This window comes from Zonotrichia leucophrys, chromosome 5 (assembly GCF_028769735.1).
Source record: "Zonotrichia leucophrys gambelii isolate GWCS_2022_RI chromosome 5, RI_Zleu_2.0, whole genome shotgun sequence".
In the NCBI taxonomy this organism is placed as follows: Eukaryota; Metazoa; Chordata; class Aves; order Passeriformes; family Passerellidae; genus Zonotrichia; species Zonotrichia leucophrys.
The window spans coordinates 47,102,754-47,130,232 of record NC_088175.1 but is presented as its reverse complement, the minus strand read 5'-3'; the positions used below and the strand labels follow the sequence as shown (position 1 = coordinate 47,130,232).

Genomic DNA, 27,479 nt, shown 5'->3' with positions numbered 1-27,479 from the left:
TGGATAGGTAATTTGTTTGTGTGTTTTTTCACTCATTTTGTAGGTGCACAAGGCTCGTGTATACTGAAATTGTAGATCTTCACCCACGTCCATTCTGCCTGTGACATGTGAGTTAATCTCTACAAGTATTTAATTTTAAAAGATAATTTTGAAACTTTTGTCATTTCTGAAAGAATTGAGTTTTGGGGGAGATCACTTACTTTGAGAAAACATTAGAATAATCTAATTAAATCCTTTGATAAGATAGAGGCAAGCCAGCGGGAGCTTGATCAAAGAAGAAAAAAAAAAGAAATTAAATAGAAATAAGAGGATCTTGAAATTATCCCCGTGCCTAGGATGCTAGTATGTGTTCATGCACCTTAACTGTTTTCAAAGTGCAGGTGTATTTTTAAGCTCTCTTTTCAGAGTCTTCAGGGCCAATAATTACAGGTGTTTCAGTTGGTCCCTCACTGAATTGCACATGTTGCTAACACCGTTTCCTTCTTTAACTGAAACATGTTTGTTCCTGTGGAAAGGAGGCAAAGCTGGCAAAGCTCATGGTAGCATGATTCCAAAGGCTGTTCAGCTGGCAGGTGAGCCAGGCTTAGAAGCAGGCTAGTCAAGCTCTACACACTCTAGCTCAGGGTTCAGTAAGGCTGTCAGCTGGTTTTGCAAATAGAAGTGTAAATTTCTGTAAGCTCCAAGGCGGCCCTCTACCCTAATGCTCTGCTGAAAAAGAAAAAATGTACCTTCTAGTGACATAAAATTTCCAAGGGCATTTCTTTATCTTCTATCTACGTTTTGAGATGCAGATAAGCTCCTCTAATTCTTGGAGAGTGTTCTCACAAAATCTCTTATTTTTGTGCATTTTGACTCCATTTGACACTTACTGGGGCTGTTTTCATTGCTCAGCTAAAGGGGAATAAGGTCACTTCAGCAGTGATGGAAGAACATTTATTCACTAATATTTAGGTTTCCATCTTTTCTAAACCTTTGCCTTTCCTACTAGTGTAGGAGGCAGTAACTGATTAGAAAATGGCAGAACTTCTTGCAGAGCATGGTATATCCACTTGCATTTACAATATATGATGTTTGTGCTGGGTGAGCATCATAGTCTTTTAAAAATATGGGCTACTGACTTTAAGAACACTGCCTGGGTTAAAATTAAGCTTTTAGTCTGAAAGTTAATTATTTTGGAATTCTAAATCATACAGTTTATTAATTGACCCACATCCTTATACTGAAATACCAAAATGCAGTACCCCTCACTTTGGCAGTGTAGTGGACTGCAGCAATGCAATTGAGATGTGCAAAGATGGTGTTTGATTCAAGAAGCCTAAGAGTATGAATAATTATGTGTAAGCTTTCACTGCTCCAGTACAGTCCTCAGCACTGGGGTTTTCTGGAGTTGTACTAGGAAAAAATGGAAAGTCAGAAGAAGAAATTTTCCTACTGATCAGCACAGAGATTTGAAGCTTATTCCTATTTGCAAGATATCTCTGTAAGGAAATCAGAGTAGGGTTCTAATTGTGTTGGAGACAGCCTGAACTCAGTCCACTCCAAATCTGGGGGTTGTTAAGGTGGCATAAATTCATCTTTCTACCCTCTGTTTTCCCTTGGCTGTACTTTCTGTGCTGCATCTCTAGGACAACACAGCTTGGGATTTGTCCCTTTCTATTCTTAGACAAGCCTGATTATTTATTTATTTTTCTTTTAAAGATTTTTTGCTTTTTAAATCTGAAAAATGAACTGAAACTTGATGTGCTTAATAGCTCTTTCTTGTTTCAAGATAAGTTGCATTACTTTAAGTTTAGTATGTACTAAGAACTCAGTTTAGACTGGGAATAAACCACTTCGGTGCAATAGCTTCTACAATTCCATGTAGGACTGCAAGCATGCTTTGGCCATGACTTGAAACATTGCTGATTTTTCAGGCCCAGCATTGGGTTGAATGTATCAGAACCATAATAAATTCATAAGGGGAACACTAAGAGGGATTAGATAGATAGCCAGATTTGTATTTTTTCTTTCTCTTTTTTTTTTTTTTTTAATTTGAAGCTGAGTTCTTGCAAACTCTGAAATTGTGTAGGATGGCAGGATTTTGTTACAGAGATTAAAAGTAAGTCTGTGTCCCTTTTTTTAGTTACCTTGTTTCCACCTCAGTTTCATGTGTTGCTAATAGTTGGTGACTGGGTTTGATACAAAAAAACTTAATTATTGAAACATACAGCTGTTCAGTATCTGTCTAACCTGTGGATTTATTAAAATATACATAATCATAAATAGGTCTTTTCCATCCTATTAGGGACTTTAATTGTTTTGCCTTAATAGCCATTTTTAAAGATTTTATTCATAGCAAGTTTTCTCTACTCTTGTTTGAAGTCAGAGGTGGGTAAAATCATGATACAAACATGAACTGCCACTTAGTTTTGTAGAGTTAGAAAATCACCTGTAACAGGTACATGTCTAGAAAATCTTGAAACATGCTGTTCTGACAGCATGCACTGCTCTGAAAAATCTTTATGCCCACTGTTCAAAAAGAGTCAGAGAATCTGTATCTTGGTCTCCATAATGATGCCACATGTGCTGCATCTTTTTCAGAGGTGTTATTGAGGAACTGCAATGATATAATTACTTTTTTCTGAAGTCACCAATACTTGTGTAGGATCATTTTTACAATCTATTCATTCTGCATTATCATGTGAGATGGCCTTGTATTCCTCTTCTAGTGAAAGAGAAAATTAAGTTTCCAACTTAATGTGAAATGAACATAATAAAAGCATGGGTCTTAGCTGCTTCTGTAGTTCAAAGTTTTCACACATTCTGTAGGTTTTACAACACAGATTTTCTTCTATGAGAGCTGAGGTGAGGCACTTGTCACTACTGAGACTGCTTCAGTGTTTCTTGTGAATGGTTTTGCCTCTTTTTGCTTTAATTTTAAAGCAACAGATGTATTTTGACAAATGAAATTGGCAACCTCAATAAACCAGCATGTTCCTGAATACATTTCTTTGCCCACCCCTGAAATGGAAAGGAAAACTGTAGCAGGTTCATTCCCAATGCAGTAGGCAGCAGTTCCTGGTGGAGACACAGTGTGGGCACCAGGTGGCCTCAGCTGTGTGTGTGTGTGTGTCCTGCAGGCACCGCCGGGGAGTGCAGTGAGCATTCATGAGGACACTGCTGAGGACAGCTCCCTGACTCCTGGGCAGGTGTCACAGTAAGTATTGCAACCCATCCACTGCCAATCCAAGGACTGATTTGTGCTTTGCACTGCTGATCCTCAGACTTTGGTGCAGGCTTTCATGCTGATGTTACCCTTGTGAATGCATTGCCTCCCCTTGATACTAATAATAAGAATTTTCTCACCTAATAGGCAGTGATTTTTTTTTTTCCTTCTTTGGGCATTTCTGCTGTTTTGCTTTGAAAGTGTCTTGCCCTTGTTGTCTTGTGCAGAGGTACACCAAGTCTTTTCACAATTCACCTTGCTCAAAGGAGAAGTGCCACCCTCTAGGGTTCCAGTTTTGATCCTCTGAGATCAGAGATCATGCTCTGTAGCATTAAGGCTATTAGATACTAAAGGCATATTATGGAAGAGATGACTGAGAGGGGACCCTAGCAATGTCTGTCAGTATCTGGATGGAAGTGGCAGAGGATGGATCCAGACTCTGCTTGGTGGTGCTGAGCAATAGGAGAAGAGTCAGGGGCAGAAATTGATGCACAGGAAGTTCCACGTGAACATGAGGAAGAACTTCTGAGCAGATTGCACTGGAACAGATTGTCTGAAGAGGCTGTGGAGTCTCCCTCACTGGGGATATTCAGGAACTTTCTGGATGCAATTCTGTTTCATGAGCTCTGGGATGACGCAGCTTGAACAGGGAGGTTGGACCAGATGACCCTGTGGTCCCTTCCAACCTGAACCATTCTGATGTTCTGTGATATCCAGGATATGGTAACAGGATGCTGTTTACTTCTTAGAGGATATTTAGAGAAGGCAGTTTGGTCACATCATAATGACAAAATGAAAATTGTAAGATGGAGGAAAGAGATGGAAATAGCAACAAGAACAGAAGGTTGTCTGTTTTGAATGCATTTGCTAAGTTGTACTTGACCTTGAAAGCTTTAGTTACTAAGACACAAGATAGCATTTTTAATTTAAACCTTAATACTGTTTGTTATTGTAAAGTGATCTCAGTTTTGGAGCATAGAGTTTTAAATGGATTTGATTTGTATTTTTGGCATCCAACCCAGCCTGCAGATCACGAGGCCTCGCAGAGCTTATGCCTTCAGGCTAACTTGAAACAGATACTGCCAGCAGTGCATGGTCCTCTTAGTCAACCTTGCAGCTCCACGTGCTTCACGCTGCCCACCATGCCAACCTTACCTGAAGACAAGGGACAAGCAAAAGAGGCCCAGCACAACAGCTCTCCTCCAGCCAAAGTAAGCTCTCTTACTTGCAAAGGTGTTTTCTGACACTTGCTGGAAACCTGAGGCTGAAACATGTCTGTGTATATTTAGGGCTTTGTGAAATCAAATCTATTTGTTGCTTTATTAGGGTGTTTTGCTTAATTGATGAAACTATGAATGATCCTTCAGCTGAAATCCTTTGAGTTCCTCAAATATTTTATAGCCTAAGGGATGAGAACCTAAATTGCTCAAGCAGTTGTTTATCATTTTGAACTGGAGGCTTATAAATGGTTCAGAACAGAAAGACATATATCAAAACTGTCCAAAAATGACCTTTGTGATGTTATTAAAGCAAACTTTAAACTTTGAGAACAGAACTTAGGCTTGCACTTCAACAACTAGTGTTGCTTTTACAGATATAGAAGATGTTATGCAATTCATGTGTGTGTGAAATATGGAGATGGGCTTTTTTTGGTTTGCAGTCTTTCTCAGTGCTTTATTTGCCACAGCAGTAGATGGTCATACACTGGAACTAGTGAGAGGCAGGTGGGTGTTCCTCAGGCATTTCATCAGTTTGCTTCAAATTTGTGTGGCATCTACATGACTTGACATGTTTTCATTCCAGATAAATATGAAAAATCAGTAACAGATGGGTCTTCCCTATTTGCAGTAATCTATACCACAGATAAAAAGTAGCTTCATGCTTTAATAAACTGAGGTTGGATTTTTTTGTCTGTTGTTAGCTGAAGTAAAGAATCTTACTGTGATTAGGAAATCACAGGCTAACCAAATAATTAGTTTTTATGCAAATTGATGTAAAGAAAGAGAGGATTTATTGTCTGGCATATCCTCAGTTAAAGATGAGACACTGCCATTAGCTTTGGGGACACTACATTCCAGACTTTAGGTGAAAACATCCTCTACTTTAACATGGTTGGAAAAAACTGGCAGCAGTGAGCTCTGCACTGATTTGTCCTGCCTTCCATCTAAGCTGCACATGTGCTGAGTGTTAATTTCCTGCCTTAAGATAAACACCCCAGCTGGATACAAATTCATCAAGACTACCATCTGATAACATCTATTAGCTGAAGAAGATTTAATTGGGGCTTTTTAAACTCACCTATGTGAAATGTATTTTAGTACAAAAGACTTGCTGTATAAAACTTATTTAGAGATGAAAAATATTAAAATCTAGCAAACATCATTAATTCTAATCCTGAATGTGCATGTTAAGTGGGAGAAATGAAAATTTCCAACCTCCTGATATAAAAGCATTAAATTTTTAATACATTTTCCAGGCCTTTTAGATGTAGGTCTTAAAAGGACTGTGGTAATGTGATAGTTCATGAATCAGGTCACTGTGCAAAATGCTTCATTTTAGATAAGTGTTTATTTTAGGCACAAAATTGTGGTGGAGTAATTTTAACCAAAACACTGCTCATAAGCCTACTTAAGGTTTGCTACTAGCCAGTGCTGTGAAAATTTGATCATTTTCATAGCTGTTGTCACTCTTGGCTCTTGCTGCAGGTCAAGTTCTACAGCCTGACTGTAAGTCACTCTAAGTAAAACAGCTTATTGTGAGATAAGGGCTTACAAGCAAGGAGAGGGCATCAGAAGGAGTTTAAAGTTGGTGAATTTGTTTTCTGCCACTCAACAAAATTTTCAACAAAAAAGTTTGAAATTTCTTCTCATCTAGAGCGCTGTCTGGTGTCTATCACCTTCCCCATTCTCTTTCAGGGGAATCTTCCCCACCTTTTCCCTGCATGCCCAAATGCACAGATTGCAAAACAGTTCTGACAAAAAGAAAATGAACATCACATGTTCATTTTAATGTTTAATGTCAAATGTTACATCACATGTAGCTTTCTGCATGCTTCAAGTATGATCATGCTTTTACATGATGGAAGGCCTTGGTTCTATGTCTCAAATTTATTTTGAGAAAACAAATGTTTTCATTTCAGTATTTCTTAATGCAGCCTGTCTTTTTCTGAAGTTCAGTCTAGGCTTTTAATTAATATCTAAGAATATGGCCAGGTTGCAGAGGATTTTCTGTTTCCTAGTTTTCTGTTGTTTTGGGTTTTTTTCCACAGTGCTTTAAAGAATTCAGGTGTTATACAGTAAAGCTGTTACCTGACTGCCTGGCATGGTAGGTCTTTCAGCAGAGTATCTTTGTATGCCTTCTCCCCTCACCGTCCCATTCATGTAAAAATCACCTGAATTTGTCTGGATTATAAACATTTCAAAAGCACATTCTCTGTATGCTTAGTGAGGGCCTGGTAGAACTTAACAGCCAGAATGTCTGGAGGTTCTACTTCCATCCCTGATCCTTGTGGCTGCTCTATTATGGACCAAACTGCCTGTGCCACCCTCTCAGTCCTCCACATGCCTCCCTGCAAGTCTGGGTGGCTCCTGGTCACCCATGTGGAGCAGTTCTCTCCTGAGCCACAGAGGTGGAGTCAATTTTACCCTAATTTTTTTTTTTTTTTTTTTTTTTTTTGGCGGGGGAGGGCTTTGGACAAAAAGGAAGTAAAGAGTTGGGTAGCAGGGAACCACAGGTAGTAGGAGATGAGGCAACTGTTGGGAATAGTTGAGGAGCAGATGAGTCTGGAAGCTCCCAAGGGAGCAGAGTTAAAGGCACACAAATAAAAAAGTGATGGAAATCTTCTGTGACATCTCTGTAGAGTTGTACAACACTGCACTGTTGTGCGGCAGCTTAAGCTTCCTGTTAAAGCTTCTCTTCCAAGGTCTGTGTAGGGCAGCCTGAGCACTGAGAATCTGTTATAATTCCTTGTGATTGGAGCCAGCTGGCCCTGCAAAGAGCTTCCTGCTCTGGCTGTTCCTGCCCCTCTCCCGGACAAGGCAGGTTTGGACAACAGGGCCATGAGGTTTCACATGTGTGGATCCTGAACTCCTATGGCTGCTGACCAGGATTAATGTTTTCTACCTGACCTGAACTAGCCTGGACCACAAACTCTTTTTTTAAATTTTTTTTTTAATGAGCTGTTTTTAGAGTCCTAAAATGGGCTTGAGTGACTTCAAGGCTGTTGTTACATCATTCAGAAGTTTTTGCTTTCTGGCAGTCACGAGATTGTAAAAACACTATGCGTGTGTGTTCAGCTGCTTTGCCCTACAAGCAGGGGAGTCACCTGAGTTTTCTGACTGACAAAATATATTGTCACTTTTTAACATTTTCAAGGATATTACTAAAATTGCTTTCAAGCTATTGTCATAAAATGTCACTTGTGCATTTGAATCACATATGCTCTGGGATTTTAACATTTTCAGAATTGCAATGATATTTTTTCCTAAATTTAAATCTTCACAGTGTTTTCTTGGCATGTTCCCCATCCTGCTCTCCTGTGACTGACAAAGTGAACTTGCCAAGGCAGTTCATATGAGAATTATGAGTATGGAAGTGTGAAGCTGCTTGAAAAAAATTTTAGTAAAAAAAATTTGCTATTTACAGTAGAATCAAGAATCCTAACTCAGGTGTCCAAATCAAGGCAAATTTCATTGCCTTTGAGAGGTAAAAAAGTGTTTTGCTATGAATTTTAATATTATACCATTTCCCATGTATTCTAGACTTCTTTTACTTGATCAGAAAATGTTATTTTAACAAGAATAAAATGCATCACTGGCAGAGATGTTGCAAGGAGTTCTGTGGTAAATGACAGAAATTGGCAGTCAAGTAAGAATCAGCTTTCTTATGAAAGAGAATAGAATAGAATGGTTTGGGACAGAAGAGACCTTTAAGGTCATGCAGTTCCAACTGCTCTGTTATGGACAGGGACCTTCCACTAGAGCAGGTAGCTCAGAGCTCCCCCCAAACTGGCCTGGAACACTTCTAGAGTCTAAAACTGACTTACTAAACTGTGACTTATTCATTCTGTTAATGCCTAAATTAGTGCTATTGCCACAGATTTTTCTTACCTGCCTTACAAATTTCTTGTGAAGCTTTGGGATGTAGTTTCAAGGAAATTGTAGACTCCAAATAACAAACTAAAAGAAAACTCTCATGTATATCAGTGCCTAGCAGAAGCAATTAGGATTTGAGAATTTACAAATTATTCTTTAAATTTGAGAAGTCACTTGACAGCAGTCCACTGCCTCTGCTGGGAAGCTTTCCCTTCAGCTGTTTTCTGGTTTTAATCTGAACACAGTACTTAGAGTAGAAGTAATCATTTTCTTACCACATATGAGAGGCCCACATTAATTTATGTGAACTTGATGCATCTCCACTTGTGATATCTCACAGGAAATGGATTATTTTTCTTCAGATGAATGGTATAATTACGCGGAATGTGTGAGATTAAGTTCTTGAGGCAAGGTCTCATATTTAAGCAGGCAAGCACATACTAATATTCAGTACCAGCTTGCCAGTTTCTTTTAGTACTTCAAAATGATATTTTATTTTATTAAATATTTAGATTACATTTTAAAAAATAGGTTTCCAAGTAATTTGAGGGAAAATAATGTGGAGCTCTTAACAAGATAATTTTAAATTATTTTTTTGAGTTTTGAGTATCATGTGTACATTTAATACTGTGTTTATTCAAGATTTCATTATACATTACTATCATTTGGAGGGTTTGTGTGCTTAATTTAGCCCTGTTATGCAGAGCTGCTTTTCACTCTTGCATTCAGCTCATAAATTCACCAAACTCTTGGACATGTACTTCACTTGAGGAATGGTTTGCTGTGTGCAAAACCAGACTGTGACTGCCTTTTTAAAGCTTTCTCATTAGCTCCATGCTTATTGAATTCAGCTTGCATGCATAAAAAGTTTTTAAGGAAAACAGATATTCCCGGTCTCCATCATGTCTTTTGAGTAATTTAAGTCTGGGCCTCTAATTCATGTTTGTTTTGTCAAATTACAGCTAATTATATTTTATTTCAATTACTTTTTCTTTTTTAGATAAATTGAGAAATACACATTGTTTTCCACACAGAGAGTCAATGTTCAGTGGTTTAAATTTCTGTTTAATTACATTTTTATATTTGTCATACACCATTCAGGACACAACTGTTGAAGGGACAACATGCAGCACACCTTCTATTGTTCTTCCAGAGAATGCTGTCATTCCAGATGTAGAAATTGATAAAAATCTGGTTAACAGGTACTGTATAATACATTAGCAATCCATCCATATATTTCAGGGACTGTGTTTCTAAAACATTGCTCTAAAATGTATGTTATGTGAAAATGTTAATGCTGTATCTCTGTGAGTTGGTCATATTGCCTTTGCATTTTGAGAATGGTGTTTGGGATGCAGGGTGGAGGAACAGGAATATAACCGAGACTAAAAGAGAAGAGTAACACAGAACACTGAGCCTGACAACCCCACTCACTGAGCTGGACAACTTAAATATCTAGTTTGACCACTGTGATACAATGGGTTTGAAGCAGTTTTGGGCCTGTTCACATAGATGGGACAAGAATACCACCTTGAGGTTAAGCATATGTGAAAGTAAGTCATTGAATAGAAGTAGTAATCTTATTTGAAGCTGAAAACTTCAATTCAGTTTCCAGTTATTATATTCACTCTGATGAAGCATATTTCCTGACCTGGGCTTTTTAATTTTATTGACCTGCCACTAAACTTAAAATATGAGGAAAAAACATATCAAAAATATATTTTGTAAATCTATAATTTGTTTGTATTTTAAAAAGTGTGCTTCTCCAAACCTCAAGATTAGTTTAGAATCAGAATTTATCTGCAGCCCTTCAAAAGCAGAATTATTTGCAGGATTGATATTTACATTTCTGCCATTTTTTGAGACTTTTACTTGGTTTGCAGTTTAAAAAGATTCTGTGGGAGTCAATGTAGGAGCCTAAGGAATTATTTTAGCCATAAAATTTAGTTTAAGAAGCAGTAAAAATTCAGAAAGACTAAGTCTTTTGGGGGTTTTTGTTGGTGGGGTTTTTTTGGTGGGGATTTTTTGGGTTTTTTTTGGGTTTGTGGGGGTTTTTTGCTATATGCCATTCTTACGTTATTTTTAAGTGATGGTAATAATCTACAGAAATGTACAGGTCTTTTCCTAAGAAATCAGGTTCACAGTGAATGAGATTAATAGGAAATTTTAGAACTTCTTTGTTAGATCAATTTCTGCAATTTTCCTTCTTTCCAAGATCTCCTCCATTTTCCAGTTGTTTGGAGGTGAGAGGAACTGCAATAAATGCTTTTTGTCTTAATTTTTAAATCTAACGGCTTTCATTTTAATATTAATTTTTAATAGGTAATTAGGACCTCTTTTTGGTGCCATACTCCATTTTTTTTTTGTGTTCACTTTTCTCCCTAGGCCTCGGAGTCCCCATAGGAGACATTCCAACCGTGCCACCAGGAATTCTACAAGTTCACTGACTTCTGTTGGTAAGAAGTGATTATTCATTTCAGCTAGGATGTATTCTCAGAAAATGTGGCATGCAATGAAAACCTGTATAGAGAGTCTGACTGTATTGACCACAATTTTTTTCTCTGTGCACACTGTGTAATGCATGCACAGGGAATGCTGCTGGGATGTTGAATTGTGATCATGAGTTTGTAAGTGGACTGCATGCAGACCAATTTAGGGAAATGCACACATTGTTACTTTCAGAAATTGTTAATTGGTGCATTAGCTTAACATCTTTAGAAAGCTCAACATATAAATGCTTTATTTCTTGTAGAATACAAAATACTGGTTTGGTACACTTGAGCTTCTCTTTTGTAGGCACAGGGAAAGTGTCATGGGAGGTCTTGTCTCTCAAACTTCCAACACACAAATTTGAGTTTAAACCAAAACAGATATTTCTCTGAAAATAGATTGCTTTAGAATATTCAATCTGTAAGTATGGTTTTTGACATCCTTGAAATTGAACTAAATTTAAGGAAATTAAAGCCAAAGGACTTATCTCTCCCCCTCAAAAAATCAATCAAAAACCAATAGTGAAACAACAAAAAACTCTTGAGTTTTTGCTGCTTGCTTAAATCCTTAGCTTTTCTGAAAACAGATGGTTCTGTAATGGCTCTTGTCAAATTTTAAAATATTTTTCTCATATTACCTGATGACTTTCCTCCCTCTCACCCAAGCTGTTCTTTAGATGTTCATAATAGCCATTTAAACTGACTCACAGAGAAAGGACCTTTCTGAGAACTGCCTGCTTTCTTTGCTGCACCATAGGCTGGAGAAGTGTAAAAACTGGTGCTCAAACTTTAGTGTTTTCAACCAATTTAAATGCCACAGATTAATGAAGTGTTAAATTAATTGTTAAAACAATGTGCATAAATCTTTGCTGGCTGAGTTTGTGGGTTCTTAACCATGAAAAACTGAACATGAAAACTCCATGAAGAAGCTCAGTCTGCAACAGAAATGCCATTACTGTAAGTGGAGATGGATCTAATGGCACTTTTATTTAGAAATTAGAAAAACTGCATTGGAGACACAGCTGGAAAAAACAGTTTCACATATGCAGAGAATTTTTGATCACAGTGAATTAATCTTAGTAGATTACCTGTGGTTTTGAGGACTTGCTCTAAGCTTGAGATTGTAACAACATAAGAAATTGTCCAGGTTTAGAGCAAATTTAGGGAAGAATCCCCCCAAAGGAGCTCCGGTGGGAAAAGCAGATCCAATCGGCCCCTCCCCCCAACTGGTCCGGGAAAAAAAAAATACCTCCTTGGAGAAAGGTGGAAAAAAAACCTGTTTATTAAACAATAAGACCAAAACAGTATCAAAACAATAAGACCCCTTGCCACTCTAAAAGAGATGACAAACTGAGAAAACCCCGGGTTCAAGCAGCAGCTCACTCAGTCTCTGATCAGTCTCTGATCAGTCTCTCGGAGCTGGAATTGTCGCAGGCCAGGCCTGGCCTGGTGGGCCACAGCTGCAGCTGCCGGTGCTTTCCTGGGTGTTCAGTCCAGAGCAGTTCCAAGAGGTCCAAAGAAAAGGGAAAAAAAACAGTCCAGGGAACTTCTTTGCCTCAGCTAGCTAACACTAACTAAAAAGCAAAAGAAGAGCTCTCTGCCCCGCTGTCTGTCCGCAGACAACACAGTCAGGAGCAGGAATGTGGAGGAGTGAGTGCAGTGTCTGAAAACAAACTGCGCGCTTCTTCTCTCTCCCTCTTCACTCTCTGTAACACTCTTAAAGGTACAAAACTTATTATTATTCAACATAAACAGAATGAGATGATTGGGGATAAAAGCATCATATAGTCAACCCAGGACAGAAATGAGCAGACAATTTTTTGTTCTATGCAAGCTCAAAGCTAAATTTATAGGTATAAATTTACAGGCTTGCTTTGAACTTGTTGCTCTTACATGCCACAATATACCTGGAAATGCAAGGTCCGGCTCTAATTCTAACATTTTCTACACAGACAATAGTGGTCATGTGATTGATCTGGTGAATGATCCACTACCAGATGTTAAAATATCAGAGGAAGACAAAAAGAAGAACCTTGAATTGTTAGAAGAAGCAAAGAAAGTGAGTGAGAGGTTCCTAACACGCAGAGGCAGGAAGTCAAGAAGCAGCCTCTCAGAGTCACCCACAGGTAGGGGCAGATCCTGAAAACCAGATTTCATATTCTCCTTCAAACCTCTCTAAAGGCAAACATCTCCTGTAATCTATACATTGCTGCTGTTGCCATACTCTTGGTTAATGTGAAGGTCAGAATATCCCTCATGTCCTCCACAAGGTTGCACAAAAACAGAAATGCCCCATCCATGTACCCAGATGTGTCTGGGTAAAATGGCGTAAAATTGCACTGCAAACAGTGTAACAAGGCATGAAATATTTCTATTGAAAAGTGAAAAATGCTCACAAATTGTTGTTTAAATGAAATTCTAGTGACTAGAAATCATCCTGGGAAAAACATCCCCTCCAGACACAATTACACTGCCTCTTATTCTGAACATAGACATAAACTAAGGTAAATGGACCAGATCCTCCTTTAAAAACAGCAGAATAAACTGTTTTGTTCTAGAATGTCAATTGAAATTACTTTTCCTTTTATTTGAAGTGTTTTAAAACTGGAACAAAATGCCATTTTACCATGAAATAGGACTTTCATTTTGCTTTGAAATGCCATCTCAAACTCTCTGGAGGAAAAAAACCCCGCAGCTATAGATCACCTCTTTTTTATCCTAAATTCCTCATGAATCTTGTCTTGTGCTGTCTCCCCTCAGTGCTTACAGTATCAGAAAACTGAAGAGAGCAAGGATTCCCTGTATCAATAGAAATTAATCAATTTTTGACAAGTATAAGACATGAAACATGCTCTAAACTCCTAATTGCCAAGTACAACCTGGCAATTAAAATGACTTATCAGGTTCTAGACAAACACATGACTATGATGTTGAAGCTTTAATCTCATCTGAATTCTAAAAATACAGAAGGTACAAGCCTAGAAAGTAAAATCACCTTTTCATTTTGTTTATGCCTTTGTTCTAATGAAGCAGTTACCCCTACTCTTAGTCCCAAAGTTCACTCATAGCATCTCAGACCAGTTCTCTCTCTCCCACTTCCATCAGGTAAAATGATCATTAAGGGAGAAAAAGACCTCTAAGATCATCAAATCCAATCATTTGCAGGCTCAAACTTTAACTTATAAAAGCTCACCAAAAAAGCATTTGTTTAGTATTTCTTGAGAAGAGTAGATTTAAGCATCCTGTCCTGAATATGATAAAGCTCTGAATGCATACAAAATAGATTTTTAAATATACATATTTTTAATATATTTTTATTGCTGTGGTGTTGCAAGGTCACATGTTCTATTTTCTAAATTTTGTCAATACAGAGTTTTGAGAAGCTTTAATGATCTTTCACTTGCTATGTGTTTGATTATTTTTTTCCTGTTTTAATAGTATTTTTGACATTTGAATTTTTGTCCTTCATGTATTATTGGAAACTGTGCACATATGGATTTGGTAATGCTATATTAGTAAAAATTTTGAGCAAAATATCAGGATATGCCCTAATTACATGTCTATCTTTCAGGATCTGATGCATGCACAGCCACTAGTATTGAGTCAGTATCTCCAGGGCAGGTAAGAGCTGAATAGTCTGTGCAATAATCTGATTATTATTATAATATGCTTTCCTTTTAGTCCCTGATAAAAATTGTATATTTGGAAAACCATTTTATATGCCAAAATTGGATTACTGGTACTTTCTCTGTACATCAAGGGACAAATAAATATTTAGTCTGAAGACAGAAATCTATGAAGTAACAAGACCTGAAAGATCATGAAGATTTGTTAAGTGTAGAAAATAGAAAAAGATGCAATATAACCCTAATCTATGAAAAAGCTAATCCCTGAAGTTATTCCATAAATAAATACAATAAGCAATGTAAAAATGATGAGATTCAAAGTTCAGCTGTTAATAGCTATATCTAATGTTTGTAGCATAGGTGTGAAACAGAACCTTGTAAGCAGTTTTTTCAATTTTTTTTGCTAGAATAACAGAATTGTGAAAGAGGATGACAGGCAAACTGCAGAGGTAAGTGTTTCACATTGAGAGCTGAACAGATTGTGCTGGTTTGTCTTAGTACACATATGACTTACTGATGGGACTAAAAATACTGAAAGATTGTTCACTGGGTGAAAAGAAAATTACAATACTTCAAGAAATTATGAAGCACCTGCAAAAGAGGTAAAGGACAATGGGCTTACCATTTGATCTTTTTACCCTATCATGCACCCTGCTCTAGCTCAATTAGAATCAATATACTAAATAACTTTAAATATCTGCTATAGCCATTTTGGTGTATGTCAGTGGTTTAGACTTTCCATGACATTAGCATGCTGAGGAGCTTGGCTTTAGGAGGATTGATGTAATGGAATCTGGAATGGGAGAGGTTAACTCAAAAGTTCAGAGAGGAGATTCCAAAGTCAATATCCTTTAAGTGCCTTTTAAAAATGATTTCTTTTGTCAACAGCACATATTCAAAAGCAAATGTCACTGAAAAGGAAATGGCTTTTTACAATGAAAATCTGTCCTTGGGCAGGGGAAAAGTGGAATCTGGATTTGATTCTCTGTTTCATGTGGGTCCCTGTACTTTCAGAATGCTGCAAAAGGATTAATTGATCGAAGGCAGAATGATCAAAGAAAGATTTCTCAGGGAAGGTTGGTTCCTCGTTCTGCTGGCTTTGAAAACTGCAAAGAGAAGCTCTCAGACCAAAAGGAAAACTTTGATCCATGTAAACATATGGATACTTTACCTAAATTCTCCCCTTCAGCTGGTGATGGTGGCAGAATGTCTCTTAATACTTGCATGAATGTTTGTGAAAATGAACTTGGAAAATCATTCCTCAAGAAAGGGAAAGAAAGTGATGTTCCTTTAAGAACCCATCTACCAGGACCAGGAATAGGAAATATGGACTCAAAGCTAAAAATTCCTGTTCCAGAAATGAGGGACCATAAAGTTCCATTTAAACCAGAATTTAAACTGTGTGGACTGCGTCCCCCTCTATTACGGGCTGTGTCATGGGATAGCTTGGAGCCTGGACAGAAAGAGAAAAACCCTTTAAAATTACCTTCTGAGGAAGATAAAAGCTTTCTTGGTAATAAATCCAGCAATCAGTTAAAAGCATTCAAAGACCTTCAAATCCAAGTTCAGCCAGTTCGAATGCAGAAGCTGACAAAGCTCAGAGAGGTAAGTCCTGTCATCAGCTGTATCCTGTTTTAAAAAGGCATTTTCATACCCTACTAAACTTTTAACTTGTTTAGAATTATTTTTATCACTGCAAGAAACAGACAGTGATAAAATGGGAAACTGTTTCAGCATAAACAACACAAAATTGTATCATGTTTTCTCTTTGCAACTTTTCTTTACTAAATTGTAACCCGTAAGTAAATTCCATGGAATTACTCTATTTCTTAGTTCTCCTCAGGTATGCATCAAGTGCACTGTGGTACTTCACGGTATACATATGCATGTGCTCTTGCATGTTTATATTTGAAGATCTCAGAGGACAGGAAATGGGTTTGAAATGATTGGTTCATTATTGAACTGTCTCAGAAAATGTCTCAAAGTGTCCAGACCTGTAGAACTGGGCATCTCTGACAGCAAGGGCAGATAGAGCATGTCCAGATTTACAGTTCCTAATCATAACCTGCTGAAAATATGTCAGCTTCTAAATGAGTTGTTAAATAAATTCCCAAATTGTAAGTAATTAAATCCTAGGGAAAAAAGCAGAAACTTCCTGAAATTATAAATCACCTAAAGAAAGCAGTGAACACGTCTCTATTGCTAATAATGACTTTTGAAAGAAAAAAAAAAGAGGCAGCAGGTACTTTCCTGAACAGCCTAATAAGGATATTTTCCTTAACCCCCAGTAGTTAATATTTTAAGATTAATATAAGGCTGACAAGTGAGGACATCAGTTCTGAACTTTGGTTAATTCATTCCCATTGTATTGTTTGGGAATGGCAGCTTCATTATTCACACTTTTCCTATTGATATAACACACACATTCTTAGTGTGTATGTACTGGAAGTTTTGATTATAGGGCCCCATATAATTCCAGGAGTAATTCTTCCCTGTGAGGGTTGTGAGGCCCTGGCCCAGGGTGCCCAGAGCAGCTGTGGCTGCCCCTGGATCCCTGGCAGGGTCCAAGGCCAGGCTGGATGGGGCTTGGAGCAGCCTGGGCTGGTGAAGCTTTCTCTGCCCGTGGCAGGGGCTTTGTAACCACATGATCTTTAAGGTCCCTTTCAACCCATGTCATTCTATAATTCTTTAATTCTATCATTTTGAATGACCTAGAAACTGATAAGCACAAATAAGAGAATAAAAAAATTTTTGCAACGTGATCTATAATTCCAGTTAGGCAAGATTTGAGCTCTGTCTCCAGTGGGAATTGTCTACTCATAAACAAAAACAGGTATTTGTGAACTTAAATATGTGAGAATATGAAAGAAAATGAGACGATGATAAAAGGAGAAATAAGACAACAAGGTTTAATCCTTGAGAGTGCATTTTTCCCTATCTGTAAGGAATAGAGGTAGAACACAGTAACAATGAAGCATCCCAAGTTCTGGTCTTAATAAAGTCAAAGTCTCACATGTAGGATTTTCTGAATTTCTTCTGTTATCTGGGATACTTAGTTATTACTGTGGCTATATCAAAATTACTTTTTTATTGTCAGGTACTGAAGCTGTCACTTACCAGAACTCTACATATCTACTTGAATAAGGGGCACATTTCACAAATCTCTGTTTGCATGACCAGGAATTTTCCTAAATAATGCCTGTATGGAATTTGAAATATGTAATATTCTAGAGTGTGTGTGAATTTATGAGTATCCTGGTATGTAGCATCTGACTGTAATGTAATGCAAATATCTCTATTATGTTTATTAACTAAAGTAAGAGTTTTATTTACGTGTGGCAGGGATATTTAAATTGAGATCTGTAGTTCAGCTCAGTTACTTAGAAATATTATTGTTTCTCTTCACAGGAGCATATTTTGATGAGAAATCAAAATTTAGTTGGACTTAAACTTCCTGAACTTAGTGAAGCAGCGGAACAGGAAAAAGGTGCAGTATCATAAAAACTGGATAGAATGTTTGTTATATACTGATTTTTATAACTGACTATTATGTGGAGGTGAGGAGAAAAAGTCTTAAAATCTTCAATTGCACAAGTAGTTGAAGCAGTCATGAAGAAGAGTAATAAATGATGAACAAGAGAGACCAATAATGGAAAGGACCTCATTTTCCTGGTGATTTGAACCAAGAAGATACTGTAGGTATTATCATAACCAAGGGAAAAGATGCACATGTGGAATGGAGTCTGGCTTGTAGCTAATAGCTGTAGAGCTAAAGTTTCAGTAACTTTCTGTAAAAACATTTCAGCAGTGGTGGATTAAATGGATGTAAGTTCTGCAAGATATTATGTTCATAAGGGTGAATATGATCCCTGGGAATATGAATAAGATATGGGATGCTTTAGTCCTTTTTTTATTATTATTTTAGTATATGTTTGGCAAGTATTGAAATGGCATTTTCACTTCTCATCCACATTTCCATTTAATGTCAATGAGAAAATGTAAGGCCAGAAAAGAGTCATAAAGGTTTGAAGGATTGGAAAGATATGCTGTACAATAAGTGGGATTTTTTAAATCTAAATTTCTGTGATTTTTAAGGAAAAATAAAGGAAAAGTCTTCTTTAAGGAAAAGGCTTAAAACTCTACATAAAAGAGGAAAAAGAACTCTGACCAAATGTTTTCTCCAATCTAAAACAAGCAAAAAAGATTTGATGCCTGTAGCTGCATCTAAAAAGATTCAGAATAAAGAGCAAAGATATGAACCAGAGAATAATTCAACACGTGGAAGAATTACATAGCAGTAGTGCTTAGTTAAATATAAAAACCAAATATATCAACCTAAAATATTTAAACCAAAACTATGTATTAGTTTGGAAATAGTTAATTCAGAACTTGTTCAGCGTGACATTAACTGAAATTAAGGTGGTTACTATGAAAGGAGCTGAAACTGATTGTCCAGGATTTAATCCAAACACAATTTCAATTTATTTTAATAAAGTAATACAATTTTGCTAATTCATACATTTGCACTGGGACTAGCTCATGAGCCTTAAAGTTCCTGTTATACTCAGAGATGGTTGAGATACATTTCATGTTATGTCTGGAAATGGACTCATTTTCAGTGTGAATGAATAAAGATGAAAAAGGCTCCCTGTCCTCTATATTTAGTGGTTATATCTTTGAATTATTAGATATGATGATATTATTTCTGTCACTCTGTTAATGTATAATTTCCCAGAAATTATTTAGCAGGCTCTGTTTTAAACTATAAAATAGTTGCCATTTTACCAGCCTGCTATGTAATTTTGGCAGGTTTGGAAATCTTGAGGAAAACATTGTGAATAAGATAAGATTCTTTTATCCAGCTTCTCAACATGGATCTCATGAGTGTCAGAAGCTTTTTCTAGTCCAGTAAGTTTTCTAAATGGTAGCCAGCACTTTAAGGGTCAACTTCTTGTCCTCAGTGGGGAAAACAAGCATGAGGTCAAATTCTTAGTTAATTTGTTAGGGAGACCTACTTCCTTACATTGTCAGAGAAGCCACCTTCTCAACTGGAGTGGTAATTTTGCTTAAACAATAGGAAATAGTCAGATACTTCATTATTACTGTTATGAATCCAATGTACTGTCTCCATCATGGTTTTTATCAATGGCAAGTTACTGTCACCTTCTGAGTAAACACAACTCTGCATCTACACTAGCTAAGTGGAATGGATTAATTCTGGTGTCAGGCTGGATTTTATGGGGATACATGTGACTGTTTTTAAGTAAATACTGGAATTTTTTTAATATAAAGCAAATGCACAAAACTAAAATGTAGCTGGAAAGAATCTCTCCTTCCGTTCCATCTTTCATGTTAATGCTCTCCAGATTTACAAACTAATTACATGGCAAGTCTAAGAATCCTTCTGTTAAACTTATGAACAGGACAACTGTTCAAAGATTCCTTCCCAAGTCTGGGATTCAGGCTGGGGAATCTGCCTTTCCTAGAGGAGAGTCCTTCATGAAATTCTGGTAAGACAGAAGGAGATGAGGGAACTAATATATGTGAAATTAAATAAAATTAAAATACAGAAGCTAAGTAACAAGAATTTTAAAGACGTGTTAGCCATGTCTTGGTCCTTATGAAAGTGACAGAATCAGAGAATGTAAGTATAACCTTTATATCCTGTTTAAACAATACAGTGCAAACAGGTACCTGATGTAATTTATAACAATAAATGGGGTACAAAATCTGCAGTATGGTACATTACACTACACTTCATCTTGGCAGGTGGCATTTAAAGCCTTAGAAAATGACAGTATTCTATTACAAAATCTCAGCTAAAATATTCCAGAAAAGAATGTGTGACTTTTCAAGTAACATAATTTGTTTTAATCTGAAAATGTCTTTAGGCCCTTCACCTCTGCCTTCCCCCACTGAAGAGGAAGAGACAAAGAGCAGCTCTGATGTCATGCCCAGCATTCCTGATGTATTGCTGCGAAAACTGAGAGTGCACAAATCCCTTCCAGGAAGGTAAAAGCTCATTAGAAGTGGAAACACTTCATCCAGGAGAAGGCACACTAATGGTCTCCAGCCAATTTCTCTCCATTCATTCATAGGGAGATAAATTATTGCATCTTAAAATGTGCAACACAGATTTACTGAAAAATTCTGGGGAATGCACCAGTTTCCAGTAACTGGCCAACTTTTAAAATTAGTTTGAGAGTTCTACATAGGAAGCCTTAAACCTTAATTGCATGCTACAAGTAGATTTTCATACAGATTTTTCCACTCCTGGTTTCCAGGACTGGTGCTGCAGATATGTACTCATATTGAAAATATTATTTCTCACCCCCATGGAAATTATCAGGCCAGATGATGCTTTCTAATGGTAGAATTTGGGCATGTAAAAGTTCTGCAGTTTTTCTTCAGTTGACAATTTTTTAGAGAAACTGAGTTTATTTTGCAAATGTAGTTGAAGGACTCACTTGTGAATTCACTGATTTGGACTTTCTGAAACGTTAAAACAATCCCAGACTTATTCAGCCAAAAATGATTCCTCCATTCAGCCACATGGTTATGTTCCAAAACCACCAGAGCCTTCAGTTTTCTGAGCTGTCAATAAGGATTCTCTGTGCAGGTGAAATAAATATTTAACATTTATAGTGAAGGAATTGTTATATACATTATTATTTATAAATGAATGTATGAGGTGAAGATCTTCTGAGAGACCATTGCTTGATTGTAATCAATACAGAAAAGTAGTGGAAAACTCTGGAAACTCAAACATAATTTTGTTGTTCAATTAAGTATTACAATAGCTTTGTTTTTAGAGAAAAAAATCTCATTAAAATGTGAAATTTTTTACTTTTATTTCTAGCTCCCCACCACTCACTGAAAAAGAAGTTGAGGTAAGTATGCTATTATTTTAGACATGTTCCAATTTTAAGTGATTATTTTAAGTTGAAGTGTAGTTATTAGAATGAGGTAATGGGGTGATTTTTTTTCCCCAAAGTATATTTCTCATTAAAAAAACACCAATAGCAAAACACATTGAACTCCATCAAGATAACAATTTTGTGAAATATGAGCAATAGAAATTGTAATACAACAGAGTAGGAGTCAGAAAAACATTTGTTTGTGTTGTTCACAATAAAATATTAATTCACTTTGGAAATAGTTTTAATATTCTAAAGTAGTAAAAAAAAATTTGAGATTAAATAAGACCAGAATTCAGCAATTTAAATTGCATTTTTATTAGCTTTAGGGCATTTTTAAATAATATCCTGCTGTTAGTTTACATAATTTTTGCTTTCTCAGTTCAAGCCAATAATTTTGTTTGCAGGTCTCTCTTTAGCTTGTAGCTTTTTTTTTTTTTTTTTATTTTAAATCACATACCAGTCAAGAAAAAGAAATTTTTTTACAACACTGCAATCTACTGGAGCTGTTGGTGCCTTGTGCTTTGCAAAGTGTTAATCCTAAGAAGTTAGTAAACTCTGGTAAAGACAGAAATAATCTTTAAAAGCAGGGTGCAAGAGAATAAAAATGTTAATGCTTCCAGGGGTAGGTGTTTATCCCTTAGATAAAACAATTCTCATGGTGAGCTCATCCCTGGACTTCCTCTGCACAGACTATCTGTTTAAAAACCTTGGGGACCCTTGGAGGAAGTCCAGCTAGAAAACAGATCCATTGTGATTCTGGTGCTTCTGGTAGGCTGCTTCCTTCATTTTGGCTCTGCCCTACAGAGCTCCCAGAAAAACATTCAGGAAAAGAGGCAGCAACACATTTATTATTCCTGTTTCAGTGGAAATAAATAGAAGTGATTTTTCAAAGAAAACAAATTTTAAAATACTTTCCATTTTCTGTTGCAATACTTATTTAAGCGGCAAAGTTAGTTAAACATATACCTTATTCATAATTTGTTATTGAAAATTATATTACTGTGAGACTTATTGGAAAATGCCTTTTTTAAATCCAAACAGAATGTATTTGTACAACTCTCCTTGGCCTTTAGAAATGATAGTTATACATTGGAATCTAGAATTCAGCAGGCAGAGAGAGAGAGAAATCTTACTGAAGAGAATGCTGAGAAGGAACTGGAAAACTTTAAAGCAGCCATTACGGTAAGGAAACTGTGGGAGTTCTTTTCCTGAACTATACCTGAAAGTGCAGAAACATCACAAATGTGTTTGACTTGTAAATTCAGCCCTAAAACTTCATTTTCTGCTGCTCAGACTTCTTGCCATGAGCTGCCTACTACTCTGAGTGAGGGCATATTCTGCCAGTGGGCCAGCATTGCTGGAAATCCTAGGGCATGCTTCCCTGGTATAGCAGATTTCAGGAATAAATACTAGGAATTTGCTGTTCAGTTCTTGAAATAAACCTGTGACATAGCTAAGAGCATCCAGAACTGCAGTTGGAGCACTGATCCATGCTCTCCTGAGCAAGACTTTCTTTACCAGTAAATTTGAAGTGTCCAGATATAAAAGTTGCCAAAATAATTTGAAACTTGAATCCTGAGATCTGTAACTTGAAAGGCCTCTTAACTGCAGATACTAGAAGGCACGCTGTGTGAAAGGAAACAGCAAGGAATACTTAGGGAATAGGTACAATCTCAGGCTCAGGTTCTAGGCCTAAGTACACTTTCATTCCAGCTGTCTCTGGTGTTCCTTTACAGCAGTAGTTTCAGTCCTTCCTGCCAGCTTTCTCTAGGTTTTCTAACTGGAAAACAAAAAATTTGCTACAGTGTGTCAACTGAAGTGCTGTGCGTGTCTTTGTGTGCAAAGGGAGGGATGGTTACACACCAGGCTGATAAATGAAATAGCCTTAGGCCCAGCCTGCATTATTGCAGGGAGGTGCTGCCATTCTTATGAGAATAGTGAGGAGAACATATGATTCTCCCATTTACTTTATCAAGAATATCATCAGGTAAAAAAATATACAATTAAAGAAAGCTTGTGGTCACATCTTTTCATCTGGAATTCCAAATCTCCATTTTCAAATTATTGTTTCTGTAAAAAAAAGGTGTAGAATATTTTGCTGCTCTTCCTTCTGTTCCCTGTGTAAAGAGCAAGCAGAAACAGCCTATTAAATCTCAGGGTTTTCAGACTGAAACAAGTCTGCTAGATTTGCCATGGATTTCTGTCAAGAATCTCTAATTAGGCACCAAGGTTCATGTTGCCAGCATGGGACAAATGTGATTAGGATTTTCTTCCTTTGAGCAGTTCACACGCTACAGTCTGGCTTTTATAAGCTTTCTTACATGATGTATAACAAAGTGGAAACTGCCTTCCCTATAAAAGCTTTTGTTCTGGACAATGGAATAAACTAAGAAGCAATTAAAAGCAGTGATGGCTTCTGTAAAATCTCTGTCATGCTAGACCTAGATTTGTTCCAATCTCATTGAGAGGTTATCTTCATTTCTGTAGGACTGGCACATAATTTACGGCCCAGTGACAGTTTTACCAGTCTTTTTGATTTTTTAAATCAATCTTGTGATAATTGATGTGTTATTCAGAAACCTAATTTCAAGAAAAAGCTGATCTACATGAATTTCCAAAGTTTTGGAGAAAATAAGGAGTTTACAGTTGTCAAGAAAGAAAAGGAAACTCTGAAATTCTGTGCATGATTTTTCCTAAACATATATTGCCTTATTTCTTTGTTCTTGCAGTCATAGTTTGGTTGCAATTTATTATCAAGGTAGCATTGCAATTCTGAAGACTGTCTTATTTTCAAATAAGTATCATGGAACTGAAAGAACACACGTGGCCTTTAAATACTTGTGCCCAGAAAATTAAAATGTCCTCTGTCCCTCAGCAATCACTTTTAAGTGCTAGTTGAAATGAACTTGGCATTTGTAGAGTTTACAGGTGGCAGAGCAGGTTTCACTATAGATTTCAGAAGGGAAGTATCACAAATGTGCTGAGGCCTCTCTAACTGCTCAAACTGTGTTCCTGCAGTTTGCAGTCAAGCACCAGGGCAGCCAGCAGCACTGTGAGCTGGGTGTGGCAGCAGTGCTGGCACCCCTCTGGGGCTAATCTCTCCATGAGGAGTTCTGCCTGGACATTTCTACCCCATTTTGAGGCTCTGGCCATTCCATTTGAACTAAAACCATGCTGATAGAGCTGCTGTATTTTTGCTTCAGTCTTCAGCTCACCTGTGGCACCACTATGAGCACAGGGAAGCCTACCAGAGGCTCCTGGAGGACATCGCGGTGCTGCGGCGTTTGGCTGCCCGGCTCTCCAGCCGCGCCGAGATGGTCGGAGCTGTTCGCCAGGTGAGGGCATCCCGGTGTTTAACTCTCTCCTGGATCCACAGGTGCTCTCTTTGCCAGCCTGGGCTAGAGGTTATGTTTTATTTGCCATTTGGACAGATTAAAGACATTAAAGACATCTGTTGTATGTTGTATTGCATGAGCTAGCCGAATTGGACATCTACAACCTGTCCAGACACGGATTCTTTCAGTTGTAGTGTCAGGTAACAAATCCCTACAGCCTGGAAATAGAATTCCAACAGAAGATTGTCCATTAAGCTATTTATTGTCTGTACAACAGAAACATATATGTTTTTGTTTTATAACATATATCTTGTTGTTATTTCACATTTCTCAAGTCCCATACTGTTGTTTCGCTGGTTTTCTACCAAGCAGTTCTTCTCTGTGGCACAGTTCTTCATGTCTTCTCAGTGGCTCCTCCTGGGCTCTTGACCCACCCATTTTTATTCCAGTTACCTTCACAAGCTACAGCTGCTGCCCAACTGAGGACTTCACAGCTGTAGCTCGTTTGGAGTAACTAGGACCCACTTATCTAATACATAGATCTTACAGGGACTCTCTCCATATTTCCCCCTTTTTCTTTTAACAATTATACAATTACAATACACGTATAGTCCCAGCTCTCAGGCTGTCACAGCTCTCAGCTGTCTTTATCTAATACATAGATCTTGCAGGGACTCTCTCCATACATATATTTTATTCAGAACGACAGCTGCATCACAAGAAACTAATTTCAAATCAGTGCAGCACATAATAAAAATATTAAGAAAAAAAAAGAAAACTTATCTGGGTCAAAAATCTCATCTTATTCAGTCACCTGCCTTTGGCAATAGCTCAGTCAATTACAAAGAGTATGAGAACAGAATGAGTATAAGTAACAACACATCAATACCCACCCAGATTTAAGAATGTTCCCTCTGCCCTCTAAAGTAACCAGATTGATGCCAGTGACTAAGACCTTTGAGAGTTTAAAACAAATGTGTTATAACACATAAGTTATCAGATATACCCTGCCTGTGTGCCTATGAATATATGACAACATCAGCTATTATATTCTGTAAAATGCATATGAATTGGCATTTTCTTCTATCTTAGGAATTTTCAGTCGTGGAGGCACCAATATTTCCTTAAGAACAACAGCTCCAGATTTAGCCCTGACATGGAGCATACATATGGAGGCAAATGATTTGTTGGAGATGTGTAGAGGTTACCTGGATATTTCCCTCTTTTCTTCCTTAGGAGAAGCGTATGTCAAAGGCAACAGAAGTAATGATGCAGTATGTGGAAAATCTGAAAAGGACATATGAAAAGGATCATGCTGAACTAATGGAGTTCAAGAAACTTGCCAATCAGAATTCTAGCAGAACCTATGGTGCATCTGGTAAAGAAAAATAAAAATTTGGGGATTTGTCTTGCTCTAATTCAGAGAGATGTTGGTACTATTAATGATTTAAAATATAGTGGAACCTGTTCAGGAAGTTCTGATCTACAGGAGTAGATTTTCAAAAGTTACAGAAATAAGATGTTTCATATGAGCCATACTTAATGCTATAGTAATTTGAAATCACTATCACTTACCAAATTCTTATGACATTCAATAATATTTTCTCATGGCCTCTTGCAAATTCATCTACTCTGCACAATTTTAATGCAACTACCTTTTAGGTCCAGATGAAGGCAAAATTTCATTATTAAAAACACTTTTCTTTTTACAACCTCTTCTTTCCTTTGCTGGAAACTGAAATATGAGGATTTTCCTTTGCAATAACTTGTATATGGAGGCCAGTAGTGGGATTTTTGCCTGATTCAGTGAAAATAGTACTGATTTGGTTATTTGCAATTATTTCAAATTTCTTGTGCAGGTGTAATTGAGAAGACAAGACAATTGAGAAGCTGTATGACAATACTGTATGACAATAAATACATGGTCACTTACAGACCCCGTATAAATATACTGTATCTGATTTTGAAATATAAGCAAGGGCTCTATTAATATTGTTAAGAGATACTCACATAGTCTAAGACTGTTCTTTATCTTTGTTTCTGTGCAGAAGATGGGGTTCCTCGTTCATCTAGATCCATGTCTCTCACTGTTGGAAAGGTATTTCTGCAATATAAAGAAAACCAACATTTTATGAAGTGAAATTTCTTTGTCTATATACTCAGTTCTTTGTCTATACTCAGTTCTTTAGGCTGTGGTCAAACAGTACTGCTAAATTCTCAATATTGTTTATGCAATTTATTGCATGTGCTTTGCAGTTTTGGATACATGAGTTAGTATGGCTTTGTGCAATAATGGCAGTGCCTGATGTGAAACTCTAGTGTTTTATTTCTGCAAAACTTCCAAGTGTTGGAGATCAACTCTATCACAAAGCTTGCTAAAACAACCAGTGATTTGGGAGGCATGAGTCCCAGTATGACCATTATGAAATTTGGTGACCAGGTGCATTATACTCACTCTACTGTTTATTTTCATATTTTTATTTGGTAGGATTGTAGTTCTTTAGGTTTAGTTTGTTCCTGCCACCTCTGATTGTTGGGTATAAAGAATTACAACACAGAGTATGCAGAGGGCAAGATGAGATTTCAGAATGAGAACTCCATAGGTTGAAGCAGAGGTCTCAAAAAAAAGACTAAATTTAACAGGGATGAGTCCAAATAATAGAGAGGAGACAAAAAAGAAGCCAAACACTAGAATGGACTTCCTACCATGGCTGCAGACTTCCCAAAGTATTTTTTCAGGAGTACATTAAATGAAACTGTCATTAATTAATAGGTATGGTTGGTTTTGTCTAGAACCAGAATAATGGAGTG

The 27,479-nt window shown here is 37.1% G+C and overlaps 1 protein-coding gene across 6 annotated transcripts in view; it reads left to right on the top strand.

Moving 5' to 3' along the window:
- IRAG1 (inositol 1,4,5-triphosphate receptor associated 1) overlaps positions 1-27,479 on the top strand; it is a 96,257-nt gene that overhangs the window by 60,310 nt on the left and 8,468 nt on the right. For all 6 annotated transcript variants that reach the window (XM_064715117.1, XM_064715122.1, XM_064715121.1 and 3 more), the window contains 16 exons: positions 44-107; positions 3,120-3,196; positions 4,228-4,416; positions 9,400-9,500; positions 10,684-10,754; positions 12,740-12,913; positions 14,359-14,408; positions 14,821-14,862; positions 15,428-16,018; positions 17,822-17,900; positions 20,305-20,425; positions 21,273-21,303; positions 22,375-22,515; positions 24,537-24,668; positions 25,905-26,046; positions 26,717-26,766. In XM_064715117.1, coding sequence (XP_064571187.1) covers positions 4,348-4,416; positions 9,400-9,500; positions 10,684-10,754; positions 12,740-12,913; positions 14,359-14,408; positions 14,821-14,862; positions 15,428-16,018; positions 17,822-17,900; positions 20,305-20,425; positions 21,273-21,303; positions 22,375-22,515; positions 24,537-24,668; positions 25,905-26,046; positions 26,717-26,766 — 1,794 coding nt within the window. In that variant the 5' untranslated portion in view covers positions 44-107; positions 3,120-3,196; positions 4,228-4,347. The remainder of the gene's footprint in view (positions 1-43; positions 108-3,119; positions 3,197-4,227; positions 4,417-9,399; positions 9,501-10,683; positions 10,755-12,739; positions 12,914-14,358; positions 14,409-14,820; positions 14,863-15,427; positions 16,019-17,821; positions 17,901-20,304; positions 20,426-21,272; positions 21,304-22,374; positions 22,516-24,536; positions 24,669-25,904; positions 26,047-26,716; positions 26,767-27,479) is intronic.